Source organism: Chrysemys picta, chromosome 3, assembly GCF_011386835.1.
Source record: "Chrysemys picta bellii isolate R12L10 chromosome 3, ASM1138683v2, whole genome shotgun sequence".
Classification (NCBI taxonomy): Eukaryota; Metazoa; Chordata; order Testudines; family Emydidae; genus Chrysemys; species Chrysemys picta.
In genome coordinates, this window is record NC_088793.1 from 168,978,425 (window position 1) to 168,999,299 (window position 20,875).

Consider the following 20,875-nt stretch of genomic DNA (forward strand, 5'->3'; position numbering starts at 1 on the left):
GCAGAATTGGCCTGAGACGTGCCTAAATAGCGCTCTTGGATTCTCACTTGTCATCCAGAGTGAAGGAGCTAGGAGTGGCTTTTTAACAGGCAAGGATAAGAAAGGCGGAACCCTCCTAGAGATAAGGGGCATGGGATTCTCACGGGGACGGCGCAGTTGGATGCTGGTAGGAAATGGAGAGAGAGGGAGTGAAAAAAAAAACTGGTGCGCGCCCAGCTGGTTCTCACATTTCCTGCAGCAACAGGACAGGAGCAGCGAGGGTACCATGACGACCTCTCCTGGCAGCCCTGCCATTTACCACGCTAGGGCTGGCCCTGCAGCCTCTAGTCAAGTCCCCAGGACAGGAGTGTCGCGAGAGGGGCACTGACACCTGGGTGCCAAGCAGGGCGCAGGCCCGCGCAGTGCAGGCGGCTCTGGGGTCCCCACTCAGCGGCTCCCACCCTTCACGGAGGAAGCTCGGCGGCCGTGGGGGCAGGGGCGGGCGGCTCCTCGCAGTCAGACCTCACGGGCACTAGTTAGCGCCACCTCCGGGAGAGCAGCCACATCGGCTCCCTCCCTTCCTCTGAGCGGGGCGCTCCCGGCCCGCTCGGCAGTGCTGCCTGGGCCCGCAGGCGTTAATAAGCGGTGTGGGGGAGGGTGTGACGTTCCCCCCCGCGGGCCGGGCCGAGCCGAGAGAAGCTCCGCCCCTGCCATGGGGTGGGCGGAGCCTCCCACCTCAACCTCACCGTCCGGCTCGGGCGCCATTTTGAGAAGCTCTTTGTGTGTCGGGGCTGCGAGAGACACTCGGTGCTTGCCCGGGCAGCGCAGGGAGCGGGGCCTTGGCCGCTGTGACTGGCGCTTCCCCGGGAGCGCGCGGTGCAACCGGGCCTGAGCGGTGAGTGGGGCTGCCCCCACTTCTCACTTACCCCCTTGGTTCCCCTCAGCAGTGACTGAGGGCGGATCCCCTCCTCCGGCTCTCCGGGGGGTTACAAGCCCCGAGGCCAGCGAGCGCGCAGACCCCTCCCCAGGCACGTCCCGCACCCCCTCTAACAGCGGCAGCCGGGAGACCCCTGCTTGGACCCGGAGTCGCTCCGGCCGAAGCGTCTGTGTCCCGGCGCCTGAGGCGGGTTGGATGTTGTCCCCGCCGGCAGCGTGTCTCCCGCTGGGGCGCTCAGCCGCTGTCGCTCCACTGAAACTGGGGGGGGGGGTTCCGCGAGTAAGCAAAAAAACACCCCCGAGGAGCCTTGGCCCGGCTGTCCTATGGCTGGTATAAAACCCACTGGCTTCTCGAAATGGGAGCCCCAGATTGTATAGGATGCCGCCTCTTCTGTCCCGTCCCTCCACCTATTTACACTGAGCGGTCGCCGGGCGAGGTGTGATGTGATGTTTGTTGGCGGGGGAGGGAGTGAATGTTTAAATAGTAACCCGTTTTCCTAGCTTTTACTCTCTACCCCACGGACCTCGGAGCACAAAGCGCGCCGGTGGATATGCCCCTGTCGCTTGTTTTTTTAGTGAACTAGATGATTTATTAGAAAATGGTACAAAGATGCTTACTGTTCTTCTGCGTCTGCGGAGTGGATTACTATGCTATCAACGCACTGCTCCTAGTTTGGTTTATTCGTATTATTAGCCCTACACTGATGATGCCTTATGTACAGCTGCTAGACTGCATTCATTCCCTCCTTTCTCCTGGTTCGTTTCTCCTGAGAAGCATCACATCTGTTCTGCGCTTTCCTCAAGATGCTTGGTCAGAAATGTGAGAGGAGTTGAATGAACTGATGTGACCCCATTCATTCTGTACTGTTCCAGCTGGGAAGTGTTGTGTAGTAGAGCAGCATAGACACTTGGCTTGCCTCCAATGGTACACTCAGGAAAATTAAGGTGAATCAACTAAAGGTGTGAAATGAATGCGTATACATTAAAATGCTTTCACTCAGGAGCAAAGTGTTGGCAGTATGTTAATTTAAGGAGGATTAAGTTACAATGAACATATGCTGCCAGCTGGATATGCCTGGCTCTGCTAATCAAATGCATGGCACTTGAATCTCTCCTGGGCGGCCGCCCAAACACACAGTTTACAGGGAATGCAGGGTAGCACCTGGACTTGCAACAGAGATCAAGGTGCTGTTGTGCTAGGCGCTGTATAAATACATAGTAAGAGAGAGTCCCTGCCCTGAAGAGCTCACAGTCAAAAATACACTAGACAGAAGAAGGATGGGGAAAAAAGTATTAACCTCTTTTTACAAATGGGGAGCTGAAGCATAGAAAGAAAAAATGATTTGCCCAAGGTCACACATGAAGTCTCTGGCAGAGCTGAGTTGAATCCAGGTCTCTTGAATCTTTTCCCATAGCCTTATCCACAAGCTATCCTTTGTCTATTTCTCAGTTGTATATTATTTGTATTTATTCCACTGCAATTCAATAAATATATTTTAAACTCACTAACCAAAGTGAATTTATATTGCATTTACAATCTTTAATTGTAATTTTAAAATGTATTTTGAGTATAGTCTAAATTGGCACTCTTTAGGGGCCTAACTATACCTCAGTAAAATGATATATTAGTTATTCTTGTTGCCATTTTGGGATGACTCCAGTTTCTATTCCTTTACATTTGATGTTTTAGTCATTTTCTGGTGTATACTGTTGCCTATGTATGTATTTTATAGTTGTCTTTGATTCAGTAAAAAGAAAGGAGTACTTGTGGCACCTTAGAGAATAACAAATTTATTTGGGCATAAGCTTTTGTGGGCTAAAACCCACTTCATCAGATGCATGCAGTGGAAAATACAGTAGGAAGATGTGTATATATACAGAGAACATGAAAAAATGGGGGTTGCCATACCAACTCTTAACAAGACTGATCAGTTAAGGTGTGCTATTATCAGCAGGAGAAAAAAAAGTTTGTAGTGATAATCAGGATGGCCCATTTCCAACAGTTGACAAGAAGGTGTGAGTAACAGTAGGGGAAAAATTAGCAAGGGGAAATAGTTTTTAGTTTGTGTAATGACCCATCCACTCCCAGTCTTTATTCAAGCCTTATTAAATGGCGTCCAGTTTGAAAATTAATTCCAGTTCTGCAGTTTCTCATTGGAGTTTGTTTTTGAAGGTTTTTTGTTGAAGAATTGTGACTTTTAGGTCTGTAATTGAGTGTCCAGGGAGGTTGAAGTGTTAAATTTGTTAGTCTCTAAGGTGCCACAAGTACTCCTCATTCTTTTTGCTGATACAGACTAACACAGCTACCACTCTGAAACCTTTGATTCAGTAGAATGTATTGATGTGTCTGAGCCTGAATGTCAATTTCAGGAGAGAAAATCTAGAAAAGGATTTGAAATTTTAAAAAAATCTTCTCTGCTAACCTGGTTACATGCCCAACTGTAAGCAGCCATGTGACTAAGTTCATTCGGCAACAGCAGTCTGCTATCATTGTCTGCACAGCTTCCCTAATGTCCCACTAGCTGTGGGACATCTTCCAGAGACATACTACAGACGCCCCCCGGGTTATGCAAACCCGACTTACGCAAATCCGTACGGAAAAAGTTCTGCAAGCTAGAAACAGTAGGGTTTATTTTTGTGTAATTGTCGGATATACGTTTCTGACTTACGCAAAATTCGAGTTACGCAAGGCGTTCCAGAACGGACCGCTTGCGTAAGTGGGGGAGTGTCTGTATAAAGACATGAAGCAGTGTGTATTAAATAAAACTCCACTAACTTAAATGTTGTCAGTTCCTTCTTGCTATCTATTTTGTCTTTCCTCTCCTGTTTTTTTTTCTTCTTCCCCACTTCATTTTACAAGCCAATGTAGCATCCACTTGTGTGTTCTCTCCTCCTTGTTCCTGGTTCTCGCCTATGCCCTCACCCTTTCTGCTTCATCTGAATGCAGACTTTTCGTATCTGGGGGAAAATGTTATTTCTTTCCAAATAGGTGTGCCACTAGACAGCTACACTTTATTTTTTTTTAAAAATCTTCCATAAGGCAGCCAGCCAGCCATTTGAAAGTTTGAACTTTCCACTGTCTTGTAACTTCTTCAAATTAAATACCCACAGACAGGGCTGGCTCTAGGATTTTTGCCGCCCAAAGCAAAAACAATTTTGGCCGCCCCCCCCCTTCCCCCGTTCTTTAATTACCCCGCCCCGCCTCAACTCCGCCCCTTCCCCAAATCCCCAGCCCTGCCTCCTACCCCAAAGCTCTCAAGCCTAGGAGGGAGGGAAGGGGAGAAACGGCGCCCGCGCCGCGGCCACTCGGAGTCTCCCCCCCCTCCCAGGTTTGAGAGCCTGGGAGGGAGGGGGAAACTCCGAGTGGCCGCGGCGCGGGCGCCGCTTCTCCCCCTCCCTCCCAGGCGCCCAAGCCTGGGAGGGAGGGGGAGCAGTGGCGCGCGAAACGACCACTCGGACTCTCCCCCTCCCTCCCAGGTTTGAGAGCCTGGGAGGGAGGGCGAGTAGCAGCGCGTGAATCAGCTGTTTCGCACGCCGTGGCAGCAGCAGCAGAGGTGAGCTAGAGCGGCCGGGGCACATTTTTAGGGGCAGCGTTCTGGCGCCGGCCATGCCGCCCCTAAAAATGTGCCGCCCCAAGCACCAGCTTGTTTTGCTGGTGCCTAGAGCTGGCCCTGCCCACCGAACACAATTGGTATACTTTGTGTACAATAAAGGAGGGATGCTACACAATTAGATTCCTGTCCAAAGCAGACTTTCAGCTGAAAGTCTTTATTTTTTATTTTTTTTATTTTGTAGCACTCGTTTTACATGTTAGTAGGGCCTCATGGACCACCTTCTCTCTCACTTCCCCTCCCATTAGCAAATGCATAACATTCCTGTGACAAATTGCTTATAAGGAAAAGTAATTTTAGGAAATCATTTATGTTTCTTTAGTTGTCTTCTACGAGAGGTCTTTTCCCTTTGGAAAAAAGTTAATCACGCTCTTGCATTTTGTTCTTCATTTATTCTCCCTCGTGTTTCCCTGCTCCACAGGATATACTGCTTGTCTATCTTGTTCCCCTCTCCCTTGGTCATTCCTTTTCTACTGATGGCTGGAAATTTCATTTCCACAGGTAGCTCTGTATTGTGAGGGCTTCCATTTCCCTTTATGCAGAAGTGGTCCCTAACAGAGGCAGCTAGGGTGGTACCTTGTTACTTCCATTTGCTTCTTTGTAATGAGGAAGGAAGAGCCTAGACCCGTGGTTCTCAAACTTTTGTACTGGTGACCCCTTTCACACAGCAAGCCTCTGAGTGCAGCCCCCCTTATAAATTAAAAACATAAATTAAATATTTAACACTATTATAAATGCTGGAGGCAAAGTGGGGTTTGGGGGTGGAGGCTGAAAGCTTGCGACCCCCCCATGTAATAACCTGGCGACTCCCTGAGGGGTCATGACCTCCAATTTGAGAACCTGGCCTAGACAACTGCAAAAGCACTTGGAAACCAGGAAGAGGAGCCAGGACAACATAAACTGTCTGCTGGCTGTGCATCACCAGTGGTCAACAGAATACAATTGGAAATTACTGGTTTAAAGGCACAGTGATTGCAGAATAGTAAGGCTGTCAAGCTATTAAAAAAATTAATCGTGCAATTAATCGCACCGTTAAATAAATGGTATTCTATTATTGTTTAAATATTTTTGGATGTTTTCTACATTTTCAAAAATATTGATTTCAGTTGCACACAGAATACAAAGTGTACAGTGCTCACTTTATATTTTTGATTACAAGTATTTGCACTGTAAAAAAAACCAGAAGAAATACTATTTTTCAATTCACTTAACACAAGTACTGCAATCTCATTATCATGAAAATTGAACTTACAAATGTAGAATTATGTACACAAAAAGGCATTGAAACATAAAACAATGTAAAATTTTAAATTCATCTAATAAAGTAACTAGCACAGGCATTAGTTTCTTTATAAGGGTTTGCATATAAGTCTAAAAGAGCCATGTGTATGGTTTGCTGAGATGTATATTGCTGTATTTTCACTTTAACTAGATTGACAATTTACTAAGAAACCAATCAGGATGCATATTCTGTTTCAAATAAAATGAAAACACCAAAAATTCAAAGTGTAATTCTTCTGTAGACTAGATTACTTTTTTAGAATAGTTTGAGAAACCATTTTTATCTAAAAGTACTTGGTTTAGTGAATTTATATTAATCTAAGATTCTTATATTAAAAAAAACCTTGTCAGATACTTACATTAAGAACTTCTGTGTACCATATAACACTAGCTGCTTGCTTTACTCTTTGCTTTCCTGTGCTATTGTGAAAGTTACTAGTGACCCCCCCCCCCCCTTAACAGCTAGCAGCCGTTATGTCAGGCAGCGGCCATTAGGGGGAAGCAGACACCTCAAGTACACAGTAGCCTGAACTTTCAACTGTCTTCCCTTTCAAGGCCTTAAGGTAGTTGGAGCTGGTCCCAAGCCGGTTTTCACTGACCAGATAGCAAAAGCACGGGTCTGACAACCACCAATCAAGTGTTAACACGGTAAGGGCCTTTGTCTGAATGTGTATAGAGGATCTGTAAAATGTGTGTAAGACAGAGTTTCTGTACCAAGGTGAAAAGCTCTCCTTTCTTCTGCAGAATAAAGCAACTCTTCCTTATCCCTGTCTGGCTGTTATTGGCTCTCAGCTAGGTGGACCCAATATTTCGGTGACACTGTGTTAGAATTTGAAAACGTATGGCATATTCAATCTTATTTTCCATGTCCCTTTTCAACTGTGGCTGCCTTCCTGGTGGTTGCCCACTTCCAATCTGGCCCTAAAATTCCTTTCTGGTATCTTGAAAGTTACATTAACTTCTGGTAGACTCTGAATTAGTCCATTTGGTGTTCTCCATTTTTTCCTAAATTTGAGAACTAGTACATGAAGTAGAAAATGCTGGTATCCTTTTTCTTGCGGTATGACGTTTATTCAAAAATGATGTTTTGGCAGTCCCTTAAATGTGTTTGCAACTCCCTGATTTTTGTAGCATATTGCTAATATTTATTCTCATGATTGTTATATATAAAGTGGTGGTGTCTCAACTACAAAACTGAAAAAGGTCATGGTAATGTATAAACATGAAGCAAAATTTGCCCCAGAGCAGAGCTTTACGTGACCCCCTCTACTAAAGTGAATTTCACTGACAGAAAATGAACATTTCTGTCTGTAGATAACTCATGTTCCCCAGAATATTCATGTGCAGTAGCTCTCATCATGACTGTTCTAATTTGTGGCAAATGTAGAAGTGTAATAAATGCTGTTCAACATGTACTCAATTAGGGCCTAATCCAAAGCCCACTGAAATCATTGGGTGTTTTTCCATTGACATTAGTCAGCTTTGGATCATGTCCATGCAGCAACAGGATTACAATCAGAGAAGAATGCATGGTTTAAAAAAAGTAGAATGCAAGTTAAAAAATGTAAACTAATAAGCATTGTGCAGTGTGTCAGCGGGCAGTTTATATGGAACAGTTTGTTAATGGAGATGTAGTAATTTAGTTATCAGAGCAAAGGTAATTGCCTTCATTTGTTTCCTGCCTTTACATTCAGGGGACCAAGAGGTCGGGGCAGAGGAAGAGGTGGCAGAGATTTTGGAAACAAGGGACAGCTTTCATATGTCAGAGGGAAAATGCGAGGCAAAACAATTAATGGCATTGGGCCCATGAGGTAATACTTGGCAAACTAATAATTTTTTATTGCATTGTTGACTTTCTCAAGAAGGGGCGTTTTATGATATGTTATAGATTGGTCCACCTAAGGTAAACATTGAATTTTACAAATAAAATGGAATGCTTTCAAAGACAGTGATGAATGGTTGGGATAGCCTTGAAATCTATTGTTGAAGTTAAGGGTCACTTCATCTAAGTTAATCTATATTTTCATAAATGAAGCTTTCAGTTGTGAACTTCTCAAAGACATATTTACTTTTGAAATTAATGTCTTTTTGATCTTGTGTGACAGATAACATTCATAACAGTACAACACTTAAATACTTGTCGCACTTTGAATGTGGATGTATTGTCTGTCGTACTTACAGATGTGTTAACAATTATACCAGGATAGTAGCACAAGGTGTGTATATAGGTCTATATACTCACTTAATGTAGTAATGAAATAGGCATGTTTAGAGATACAAATTTAATTAAAGGACATGGAAACTGCTTATTCTTTCTCTTTCATTGCAGTCCCACAGCTTGAAAAGTAAAATAGTCCAATTGGCCCTCTTATGTCTGTAGCCTATAGGACTAACCTGCTTGCTTGCAAGATATATATATATCTTTTCTTATAGTTTAAGTATTTGGTTTATTGTAGTAGGTTTATAGATTTATATTAAAGTAAGTTTGGCTGTAATGCAAGAGACCTACAGGCCATATCCTGTATGTTAAGCTAAAGCAAAGTTAGCATATCTATATTAAGACCTTTTACTCAGAAAGCAAAGTTGACCTATATCTTGTTACCTAAATAGATGAGTACCCACGCCTATGTCCATGACCTTTCATTTAAACCAATAGACAATGGAGAATGGCATGGGGAGCGGGGGGGGGGGGGGGTTCAATGTTGTACCCACAGACTTAACAAGTACACCACAAGAGACTGATGTGCGTACATACCTGTCATCAATACGCACATGCATACTAGCCTATAGGGTAAGTGTACCCTAACACTTCTGTGGGTGAGAAATGAAATTTGGGCATAAGAGGAAGGATTTCCGGCATTTTCCCTATAAAAGAGGTAATCCACCTCAATAGAGTATCTCCAGTTCTCACTTTACTCCATCTCTATTCTCACTTACTTCCTCCACTCTATCTATTCTATCTATCTACGATGACTGCTACTATTAGTAGGCTATACTTGTTCTTCTTAAACTTCAAGTTTCAAAGGAACTAGGCTAAGCTTGGTTTCCCTATGTTTTATTCTTAGTTTGTTTATTAGGTTTTGATTTAAGTTTGTTAGTCAAGTAAACCCTAGTCAGCTTTGATAGCTCTTAGCATTTTCTAAGCACTGCATCCCTCACTCAAGAATTGAGAAACCTGAACCACAAGTCTGTTCCTGTGTCTCTTACCACCAGGTTATCAAGGAAGGGTGTAAGTATGTTAACCAAAGCTTTGTTGCATATAATACTATATTATCATATGTATCTTTTGAATAGCAGTAATGCAATTGTAACTTTGTAACTGTAAAAAGCAACAGAGAGTCCTGTGGCACCTTTAAGACTAACAGATGTATTGAGCATAAGCTTTCGTGGGTGAATACCCACTTTGTCAGCCGCAGACCCTTCTGATAGTTGTAACTCTGGGTATTTTACCATTTACTTACTATTATTAATTTTAATAAAAAATCTTTAAGGCTATATCTGTCTCAGTGTGAGCTTCCTGTCATATCCCCAAGGGTCCATTATAAATTCTGTGGAGCCTGATTCAGGACAAGAACATTTATCTTCTGATCAAACAGATTGGCGAGCCTAAAACCCATACTAATTAATATGGATGACGATGATTATTAATATTATTATTAAGATAAAATTAAATTAATAAATCCCCATATTATCCAAATTAATATTATCAGTACCCCTAAATCAGGCTACAATGTCTCCACGGGCAAATTTACTAAAAGCAATTCTTCATTAAGGAGACTTAAACTGTGTAAACTTCTGTGTGTGGTAGAAGGAGAAAATAAAAGCACAAATGCAACTTTCTCCGATGTGGGAGTGAGTCGGTAGCGGGGACTTGCTGATCTCTTGGTGGGGAGATTGTTGTAAAAGACACTATTCTCGCTGGAGGAATTTCCCCTATAGACAGTTTTGCAGAATAGTGGCTCACAAAACCAAAACCATGGGGTCTTGCAGCTAGACAGATAAGGGCACCTGCTCTCGCTCTCACAAAAAAAAAAAAAAAGACAGTATTATTGTCAAAATATTATTACATTCATTTCCCAGATTTGAAAATTCAGACATAGGTTGAATGACTTGCCCAAAGGCACAGAGGTGATCTGCTGAAGAAGAGTTGAGATTAAAACTCAAGGATCTTTTCTCCCAGCCCTCTTGCACTAAACACTCCCTACAACATACTTCTTCCAAGCATCACCTGTGAAGTGGGGATGCCAGGAAGATGCAAGGAAGAGCACCCTCAATTGCCAGTGGTGAAGGTGAGAGGGAAGGAAAAAGGAGAATATTCCTAACATCTACAAAAAGAAAAACTCACCCAAGCATAAAGCCATTGTAGTTTTGGAAAAAAAACCAGAGCCAAGAGTCTTACCATAAAGAGGGATTGCAGAGCAACAATAGCATCTTGCTGTAGTGTTTTGCAGTGGAGGGCAGAGCAGGAAGGGGTCATCTTTTTCTCTTCATGACTCTCTTGTTAACTGTTCAGTGCCCCAGCAGCCAACCCCGGAGTCTGTTGCAGGGACAATGGTTACCCAATCAAAGCCCTCTTTCAGGAACTGTCCCTTTGGTTGAGTGATGCAACAAGGCAGCACAGCAGGTGGGATCTGCCCTTCAGGTCTCACTCCACAATCTCACCCTAACTGGGAAGGCCAGCATGCCTTACAGAATATGGAGGCTCCTTATTTTTTGTCTTCCCTTGTGACCCTACTGTGACGGGTTCCCCTCCCGGGGTGCCACCTGGAACTGTTGCATACTGACTCACCAGTCTGGGCTCCCTTTACACTGTACTGCTGTGACAGGCCCTCAAGCCCCCTCCAGCAAACATACAGGTAGGGACACACCCAGCTGCAGCTATACACAGATGCTGAGATTAGCTCTGCATGGGAAGGCCCAGCTAAGGCACTTCCAGTTCCTAAGGCACACACCCCTTCTGGAGTGCAAACCCAAAATTATACTGTCTTGGGCTGCACAGGGAACTGTACAGCATAAGCTCATGAAATTTGCCCCCTTTCAATGTGGAGGAAGATATGCAACAGCTTTCTGTCCCCCCCGTTATGATTTCCACACACTGGTTTTAGACAAAACAAAAACAAGTTTATTAACTACAAAAGATAGATTTTAAGTGATTATAAGGGATAGCAAACAGATCAAAGCAGATTACCTAGCAAATAAACAAAACGCAATCTAAGCTTAATATACTAAAAAGATTGGATATGACTAGCAAATTATCACCCTAATTGTTGTTTTAGGCAGTTTGCAGAGATTCTTGAGAGCAAGCTGCACTTGCTTGCAGCTTAAAACTCCAGGTATTCCTTACACAGGCTAGAAATCTCTCTAGCCTGGGTTCAGCCCCTAGTCCAGTCTTTGTTTCTCAGGTGTTTCCAGCAATCTTCTTGGGCAGGAAGTCAGTGAAGAAACATGATGATGTCACTCCCCTGCCTTAAATAGCTTTTGCATATGGTGGGAATCCTTTTTCTCCCCTCTTCGTTTCCATGCCCGGTCAGTGGAAAAACACTGGTATTCCAAGATGGAGTCCAGTACCAGGTGACTTAGTCACATGCACCTATAGGGACACAGCAGCCATGACTCAGAGGCTGTTTGTAGCGTCCTCAGGAGGGCTCCCCAGTGGGAGATTAGCATCTTCTAAGACCTATTGTTTTCCCTAATGGCCATTTTCAACCAGCCATCTAGACTGGTTGCATTCTGTCTAGTGGGCGTTCCCCAGATGTAAACACATTTGCAATAAATGCATAGACAATATTCCTAATTTCAGATTCCAAAATGATACATGTATACAAATAGGATAATCATATTCAGTGAATCATAACGTTTTCAATGATATCTTACATGACCTATCGCATAAAATACATAATAGTTATGCCATAATCATATCGTAATATCACTATGAAGAATATGAAGCATAGGCCATTGCTTCTCATTTACTTCCATAGACAAATTTACTCTAAACAATTCTTCTTTATGGAACCAAGCTATGTAAATTTCTCTACATGGTTGTAAAGTTATGCTTAACACAAAATCTTTTGGAAGTAGGAAAGGGGAGCTATAATGAATTTATCTTACAGTTGTCTATAGCATATAGTATGTAAGCACTAGTGAACTAGACTTGCATGAAAAAAGAACACTTATAATTGCTGGCCACTATAACCTATAGAAACATGAAGCAAAAAGGGTTAGTAAATGTCACCCCAAAATGAGAAGCAGAAATTGAAACCAGTAACCTATTCAACCATATGTTGCTTTAACAAAAGAAAAAACAAATTTAAAAAGCTACAAACACTTAACTTCAGTAGCCCAATAAAGAATCACTCCATAGAAAACAGGTAACATTACATGTAACTTTCCTTGAACAAGATGGTAAGAAGCTGGCGAGAGACTCCTTGCAAATAGCTGATTGATTAAACATAAAACCTCTTTATTTTCATTATATTCATTTGGCATTCCATCCATCTCTAATTTTAGTAAACGTTGTATAGTATTAGTAAGTAGTCATGTTTTTTCTTGCAGCTTGGCAGTAGACATACATCTTTTGAATAATGTTAGACAATTTATTCATCCCTTCTTAATAGTTCCAGGAGCAGTCCCTACTATGGGTTTTTACAGTCTTCACTTTATATTATTGCATCATTATAACTGTACAATGAAATAAATACAACTTAACTTTCAGATCTGTATTGAAAACAAGTGTCTTTCCAGACGTGGGATAGGAAGAATGCATCCATATCCTGACCCCCGAGGCCAAAGAGGAGGCAGAGGGGGGCCACCTCTTTTATCACTCCCACCCCTGAGAGGAATGATGAGAGATCCTTTCTCACTTCCACCACCAAGGTTAGTTTTGATAACATTGATAGAAAGGTGTTTGTTTAAAAACGATGGATGTGTAGTGCTGTAGTCCTGTTTCTCTAAGTGAGAAATTGGTTTACATAGGAAGAAACCCAGAGTGTGGTGTGTGTTTTTTTTTTTTATTTTTTTTTTTTTAGGCAATATGAGATTGTTTGATTGGACTTGTCTGTGCAGACATGGACTTCCTCCACCACCACCAGGACCAATGGGCTTCAGAGGCAGGCCACCCCACTCCAGAGCCAGAGGGATGCTGCAGATGCCAAGAGGTCGATTCCCTCCACCAAGAAGGTAAGAATGTTTCTTTGTTTTGTCTTTTTAAAATTAATTTTATTTGAAACCTAAAATTGCAGTAATTTTAAAGCTGTCTCTTGCAAGTATTAAAATCAAGGGCCATATGCTATGTAAACATTTCAGATTCCATTGTTGTAGTAATTTTAACTGCTGTGGAAGACTTTTAAGTATGCATGAGATTGCTAAGAACAAAATAAGTTTAAATCCAAATTGTAATGTAGTGTTGTAACTCTTTTGTTATTTTAAAGCAGTTATCTTGAGGGGAAAAAACAATTATTATTTTATCCTTTTACACAGCTTTCCCAATGGACCCGATGTACCATTCCCTCCGCCACCTGGACGGGGCCAGAGATGGCCTGGACCACCAGGTGGCAGACACTATTAAAGAGGCTTATTCTTTAAATTGTATAGCAGGGCGCTTTCTTGTTATCTTAAAACCATTTGAAATGGCTGGACTAAGAACTGCCTATAAAACGTTAAAGATGGTAAAGAATATTAATTGAACTTAGACAACTAATATTTTCCAGCAGCCCTCATACATCAGTTGGCAAAAGCCATATATTAAAAAAAAAAATCTGTGACTCCTTGGACTTTTTTCAATCATATCCTTTTTAAGCCTAGGCTTTATGGACACTGACTCCTGCACACTAAACGTAAAAGGAAAAACACGTCTGTTACAATAGGTCAAGCCTTCATTTAATATACAAAACTGATTTCTTTTGACAGTTGTGTGCAGCTTTTTTTAGTGTAGAACGTGAATTTGTTTTAATGCTATGACTTTGTGTGTATAAACATGAACTCTTTTGAAGGGTTTGAAATCACTTACAAATTTTATAACAGTAAATGCAGCCAACTGCTTAATATTTGGGAAGAGTATACTGTACTACATTTTGAAGTGTTACCTGTAGAGCCCTGCACATCCGCGGGAATCTGCTTTCTATCCACGGATATCCACAGACCATTTTTGCTGCTCGCAGCTCAGATGCGGATACAAATTTTGTATCCACACAGGGGTCTGCAGCACACACTCACCGGAATGGAGAGGCTGTCACCCAGCCTGCAGGCTCCACCTCCGCGCTCTAAATCATGCAGCAGTGGGCTGAGCATTCTGGGAGTTGTAGTTTACCTCCTCCCTCCAAGCAAGCTGGGCACTACAACTCCCAGAAGGGAGTAAGCCTAGCGCCATTTTGAAGGTGTGTTTGTTCTTTAAATGAGCAGGCGGTAATAGCTGTGTGCATTAGAGCCTCCGCAACTGCATAGGGGCGTCCGTGCCCCCCACGGGAAGGGCGGTGCTGCATAGAAGGGCCCAGAATTGTAGCCTCCCTGTCAGGAGCGGGGAAGGAGGTACGGCAAGGGCGGAGCAGGGGACAGGGCAGGAGGTCTCTGGGGAGAAATCAGGGAGTGGGGAGTGATTGAGGGTTGGGGCTTGACACAGCCCTGTGTCCCTGCTGTGCAGTGACCTGTGGATCTGTTTAGAGCCCTGCAAATCCACGGATATCCACAGACAATTTTTGCGGATTGGATGCGGATACACCTTTTGTATCCACGCAGGGCTCTAGTTACCTTAAACACTAAATGTAATGGTTAAACAGAAATTTGTGAATGTTAATTTCGAAAAGTGTCAGTAGTTCATGAATGAACTTAAAAAACAGCTGTGGACTGTTTTTAATGTTATGATAATTGTTCTTTATACACAGCTTGACCTCATTGTTTAAATGTCCAGTTGTGTAAGTAACTGTAATTTCTAAACAAAGTGTGTAACTGAACACTTGACCAATTGTATAGTACAACTGGTGTATGCATTTGCATCACCCACAGCATAAAATCAAATTAAAATGTCAGTTACTTCAAACTATGCTAACACACAGTATTGTTAAAAATCATAATTGTTCATGCTGTTAAACGTATGGATCACTGTATAATCACCCTAACAGTTAATTTAACTTTGTTAATGTGAAAAAAAATAGATTTCAAAATAGTGAAACCTGTAATTTTGTGTTGCTTGTTGCTGTTGAAATTATAGATGTAATTGTAATATTTTGAAACAGTGCTGTTTAACTTCAAGGATGATCACAGTCTGTAAATTATTTTAATCCTTAAAACGTGCTGTGTTCTTTTGTGCTGAGGGTTAAATTAAATATTTTTTAGCAGTTTGGTGCAGGTGGGGCTTTTTAACTTAAGCAATCCCTTCACTGGGTCCAAAGCCTGCAAGCAAAATGTAATATATGAAGAAAGCAATAAATTGAGGTATGAGAGCGTAAAAATAGGTGGGTATTTCCCACTTTACACCTGGCTTCCAGTAAATCATTATCAAAATTCTTGAAGTACAATATTTTTATTAGTAAATTTATAGCTGGTTCATAGCAATTCTGATTCTCAATGTACTTAACTTTTCCTGAAAGCTAATATTTACCGTTCACATTTTATTCTTGAGAAATCAGAATATTTATACAATATTTAATATTCAGTGTTGCATATTGGGGCATGGGTTTATTAAACATTAGTCATTTTGGCCATGATCTTTACTATACTATTAAGTAAAGCTTTTCGTGCATGTTTTGGTTTATTTTCTTTTATATACATATTTTATAAAACATAGTGTTAACCTCTACCTTACTCTGCTAAGTGACTTGATAGGTTTTAAATCTAATTCTGTTTGTAGTATGGTGAAAAAAATATGCTATTATTATCTTCTAAAGGGTAACATAGTCACCCTTTGAGGCCAATTGGAGATGGTATGCAGACCTTTTGGAGAGCCTACAACAAGACTTATCTGAGGTGAGAACATTTTAAAAACTTTATCATCCATAATTTCTCTGTCCTTTACAGTCTAAAAAATTATTTAGGCAAATTTTTCTGACAAATGTACATGTGTTTAGTAACTAGTTTAGCCAAGAGAAAATGTGGTGAGAAATTTAATACTAAAGCTTCTGTTCTTTATCTTGTGTTGCAGTATATGCCAAACAATAGTTCTGGAGTCAGTTACTATAATGTCCTTCGTTTGTTCTAGTAGTAATTTCTAAATTTAGAAACTATTTCACTTGTTTTCACTATTGAGATCTCTATTTTGAACTCTTGGAATTTTTGCTATGGGGAAACTATGAATGGCAGAGCTGAAATTCAAGCTGGAAATTCTGTTGAGTTCAAGGAACAAAAGTTTGGTATGTTCATTATGACTCTTAATTTCTTATACTTTAATTACTGTAATGTACAGTTAGTATAAGAATATTGTAGAAGCACTTAAGTTTTCTGCAAAGTACTACCAAACTTTTTAGGAAAGAAGTATGAATACTGTACATTAGAATACAGAATAGAATGCCAGTGATGACTTATAGTTCTAAGTATGTGTATAAATAGGTAGTGTCTCTTATTTTAAAACTGATATTCAGTGGGAAAGTTTTCCTGTCATCTGCATTTTTTTGTTTAAAAAAATTAATTAAACTTTAAAACATTATTTTGTTGTGATCCAAAATACAGCATTTGCACAGGCTGTCTGAGATATACTGTTCTGAAGTAGTAGTTATTAATACCAAATTTATATAAAAATAAACAGTACAGTATCCATACTAAAACAGTCAGCTTAATTGATGACTTACAGAACTGTTCATTCTTGCTATCAGTGTCCTGTTTCTAGTGCACCAACTGGAAAAAAACAAAATAAAAAACAAAACCCAAGGGGTCTTTTCAGATATAGTTTCAGTATAACAGTAAAATTTATTTTCTCTAAATTGAGAGAAGGGATTTTTCCCCCCAAAAAATATTGTAAAGGGGTTTTCAAGCAGCAAGGAGGATTAGGCCTATTGTATGTCCGTTTTCTTCTTTTAAAGTGTTTTGGTGAGGACTTCTGAGGTTAACTTTTCAAGCCCAGATATATTGCATGACTATTAGGATGTGATACATTAACAGAAAATATCAGACAAACCAAATTGGTTATACAGATTTGAATGAGAAGCAAGTGAAAAGACAATTGTTTATAAAAGCCACTATGTACATTCATACACTCTGTTTAGTGTACTAGGATTACCATAATCTTCTGAGATTTGTGCACTGACTACTTTGGCAGAAGATAGGTAAAAAGGTAAATTTTATCTTTCATTTCCTCTCTTCTTCTCCCCCCTTTTTATTTTGTAGAACTCAGTTTTCTTTGAAAAGTTTATGGCAGTTTTTTTTGGCAGCAAAACTAATCTTTCTGCTTCTTATCTCTAATTTCTCACCAGATGGACCATCACTGTTTGAAGGAGCATCTAGTCAAAATTATAAGTATCCTAAAGAACTCTCTCCACTAGTTTTGATAAACTCATTCAGTAATGATGTAACTCTTTTGTAGTGCAGGGATTAACAACTTCCTCTATACAGAAAGGTGAGATGCTAGTTTTTATTTTCCTGTAGCAGTTTGGGGGGAAAAAAACACCTTATTTTTAATAGCACTTATTAAAATGCTGTTCACAGTTTTCATTATTTACAATTAGCAAGAGCTTGCTTTTCTAATATCTAAGAGATTGAGAGTAATTAGTATGTAATTTAAAAAAAAAGTTTCAAAGAAGAAACGAACACAAAATCTGATGTGATAGGGACACCTATCACAAGGATATGAAATGTTGATTATATACTGTCAAATAATATTATATGATATTAGTTGGATAGATTTTTAATTCTTCAATTTATTATTCTATTAAATAATATTACTTTGAAATACACCTAGCAAGTTGAGCACGGAGCATTGAGTCAGTAAGTGTAAAAAGTAAGTGTTTTTTTTAAGGAAGCAAAAATAAAATTCTCTTAATGCTGCCTTGTCTTTTTTTCCCTCCCTTTGCTGTATAGAAATATTGTACTCTGAAAAACAGTGTAAGTGGGGAAAATTTGCATTTGGGAATCTGCTTTCAACCCTTTATGACTGAATGGTTTTTTTAACTTGATTTAATAAACTAAGTTATTTATAAGAACCAGAATTCTTGTATGATGATCCCTGAGGTTTTTACTGTGCATGTGATATCTGTAGTGTAGTCTTTCTTAGTTTTGGAGAAAGCAGATCAGCATTAGTGGAAAGATCATATAATGGGTTTGTTTACATGCCTATTTATGTCCTCTGTTGCTTTCAGGTATGGCTTCAGGAGTATAGAGGATTTGTAATCTATACTAATACACCTCTACCTCAATATAACTCTGTCCACGGGAGCCAAAAAATCTTACTGCGTTATAGGTGAAACCGTGTTGTATCGAATTTGCTTTGATCCATCAGAGTGTGCAGCCCCTCTCCCCCCACACCCTCCCCCCACCCCGAAGCACTGCTTTACTGCGTTATGTCCAAATTCATGTTATATCGGGTCGCGTTATATCGGGGTAGAGGTGTATATCAAGGCTGATATATGCCTGGATGTTCAACAGAAAGGTGAACGATCAGCCACCTCATAATATATCTTACAAATGGAACTGGGCAGAACATACTGGTTTGGGAAGGAAGGGGTAAAAGTACATGCAGTTCTTACTTGTATATCACTTAATACTCTGATACACTAGTATTAATGATTTTCATTTAACTGCTAATCAGCTGGACCAACAGTCAAATAGATATAATTTCTAAAAGCCATTTTATGTGAATCGATGTTACGGGGTAGCCTACTACTGACAGCCCTTTATTAGGTTTTGGTGAAGATAATGGAATTGAGCTGCATGAAAATGATTAAAGTTTCAATAAGTTATGAAATAATGGTGACTCACTGGTTAAGATATTTAAAAATCTGGCCCTCTGAGTCCTGTCTCCAATTGGTGCATTAGAAACAGCAAAGTGTTTAAAACAAAATTAGCCTTTTGCTGTGTCTCTCCAAAAGTTGATATGACTTTATTTGCTACTTCCAAATTAGATTGGTGAAATCTGAGTTTTAAGTCTCCAGACACAGTTCTCATTTTTTAAACACTTGCATTGTTGGGAATTTTAGATCAGTTGCTTGCTTAAGAACTGCTCTCCTCCCCACCCTCCAACAAACAACTTAAGCCTGTTTGTCATGGTGGGGGTACATTCTTTAGGAGGGAGGGAAATATCTGTTCCCTGACCCGTACTTATTTGGTCTATCTCCTGACACTGGTAGCCTGAGCTCCTTGAGCTTGTAGAATTCAGGCAGAGACTCAGAGGGGTAGGTGGTCAGTGTCAGCTGCTCTGCACAAATAGAGATTCTTTAGTTCCCTGGCAGAGCAGCTGGGAAACGAGATCTTTGAGGATCCTACAGGGTATCTAGAGGGGACTAAAGAAGTCCTCCATAGCAGCCAGAGGAAAAGGCCTGGCTGGAGCTACCTGCAGCAGAGGCAGGTGAGGGCTGAGATACAGGTACACTGGTGATGAAGTATAGGATTTTTTTCTTTTAACTGACCATACTGTCGATAGAGAACTTCAGGCACCAGAGCTGTCAAGTCTGTGGCTTTCATTAGTATTCATTGATCCTCACATCTGTTTGTTAAATTCTGGCTCTATAGTCAGTAGTATTTCTTCCATTGATTTCCATGGGGCCAGGATTTCAACCTTGGTATCTATGAAACAGGTGACTATAACATTGACTCTCACATTACAAAATAATGCATAGGTATTAGACTTTGTAATGTATGGAAACCTTGCAATAGCAATCCTTATTGAAAATGCATATGGAGAAACTAGTAGCTATTTTTTGCTTAATGTATTATGTTCATGTTGCATAATCTGCTAAATTATGCTCTCAGCTATGGCTTACGGCTGTGGAACTCCATGACAGTCAGAGGAATTTCATAGGTGTAACAGAGCCGAATTTGGCCTCAAATTTCTGTGTATTGTAGAATAACGTGGGTGCTATTTTGTCATGCTATTTGTGATGGAAGGACTGATGTAAATGATAGAAAATATGTATTTTTTCCTTCAAACCTGCCGTTACCAACACTTGGGTACTATAGTTTACAATGTGATTTGAAGACTTTCCATCAGTCCAAAAGATGTTCAGAAATGCTGGTACAAATATTTGCCAAGTTACCATTGTCACATTGTAAGGCATCTGTGTGGGAGATAAATAGCAAAATCTAATCTGAGTTTTGGCATGTTTTATATTAGGGAATAGAGTAGTAAACATTTCTGGGGGGAAACAGCTGACTGAAATGCACACTCTTTTCCCTAATCGTTCCATCTGCCGCATATGGTATTTCTTACATAAATACCAAATTTGGGTGTTTTCCCAATTCATAGGCAACTTTTCATCAAATTGGGAATAAGGATCATCCAATTTCCTACTAATGAGTTTACTTTCATAAATGAGATGACTGAAACAGCTGTTAGGTTTTACTTTTTTTGTTAACTTTAGTCCCATTTCCTGTCTTAAGATTGCTAAAAATCATGAAAAGGATGTTTAGTTTTAAAATTTAATGGATTAGTGATAATCATATTAATATTTAGGCTGTAATGTCATTAATGAGGTGCTCCAGGACCCAGCAGGCTCTTTAGCAAATACCTGCTACTGTTCCACCAATTTGAAAATGGATAGATAGGAAATATTGTTGTCTCCCCCACCCGCCCTCCCCAGGACTATGAGGATCAAGGAAGCCGTGTCCCGACAAGCCTGAAGGAGAACTTTGTGTATGAGAGGGAAGGGTGCGAATGCGTACAGCAGGTGACTTGTCCGTGAAAGGTGTTTGCAATGGAGCCTGGGCTGTGGTTCAGAAAGGAGCAGAACTGCTGGCACTTCTTGTTGCTCCGTGTCATGAACAGGTCTATGTGGGGAAAGTCCCACCTTTGGAAAATCAAGGGCGCGATGTCCGCTCTGAGGAACCATTCTTGACCATGAAACAAGCGGCTGAGGCGATTGGTTAGTACGTTTTGCACTCCCAGAAAGTACGACGCCGCTAGGTGTATTGAGTGGGCGATGCAAAAGTCCCCA

The 20,875-nt window shown here is 40.7% G+C and overlaps 1 protein-coding gene across 15 annotated transcripts; it reads left to right on the forward strand.

The window, feature by feature from the left end:
* The first annotated feature begins 694 nt into the window (after positions 1 to 694).
* LOC101940567 (uncharacterized) lies at positions 695 to 17,923 on the forward strand. 15 transcript variants are annotated; one of them, XR_010599903.1, is made up of 9 exons: positions 735 to 874; positions 6,363 to 6,455; positions 6,552 to 6,628; positions 7,395 to 7,618; positions 12,549 to 12,680; positions 12,833 to 12,983; positions 15,686 to 15,764; positions 16,997 to 17,064; positions 17,204 to 17,923. XR_010599903.1 is itself a non-coding variant. In XM_065589512.1 (7 exons), the coding sequence occupies exons 4-7, from the start codon at positions 7,581 to 7,583 to the stop codon at positions 13,369 to 13,371; spliced, it is 372 nt and encodes a 123-aa protein (XP_065445584.1). In that variant the 5' UTR covers positions 727 to 874; positions 6,363 to 6,455; positions 6,552 to 6,628; positions 7,395 to 7,580; the 3' UTR covers positions 13,372 to 15,302. The 15 variants fall into 15 exon arrangements, 4 of the variants coding, with proteins under 4 accessions (XP_065445584.1, XP_065445585.1, XP_042711070.2 ...); XR_010599905.1 differs by lacking the exons at positions 15,686 to 15,764; positions 16,997 to 17,064; positions 17,204 to 17,923 and adding exons at positions 1,417 to 1,860; positions 13,284 to 15,302 and having other exon boundaries at positions 727 to 874; positions 12,520 to 12,680; positions 12,870 to 12,983; XR_010599899.1 differs by lacking the exons at positions 15,686 to 15,764; positions 16,997 to 17,064; positions 17,204 to 17,923 and adding exons at positions 1,417 to 1,860; positions 13,284 to 15,302 and having other exon boundaries at positions 743 to 874; positions 12,520 to 12,680.
* Positions 17,924 to 20,875: the final 2,952 nt, after the last annotated feature.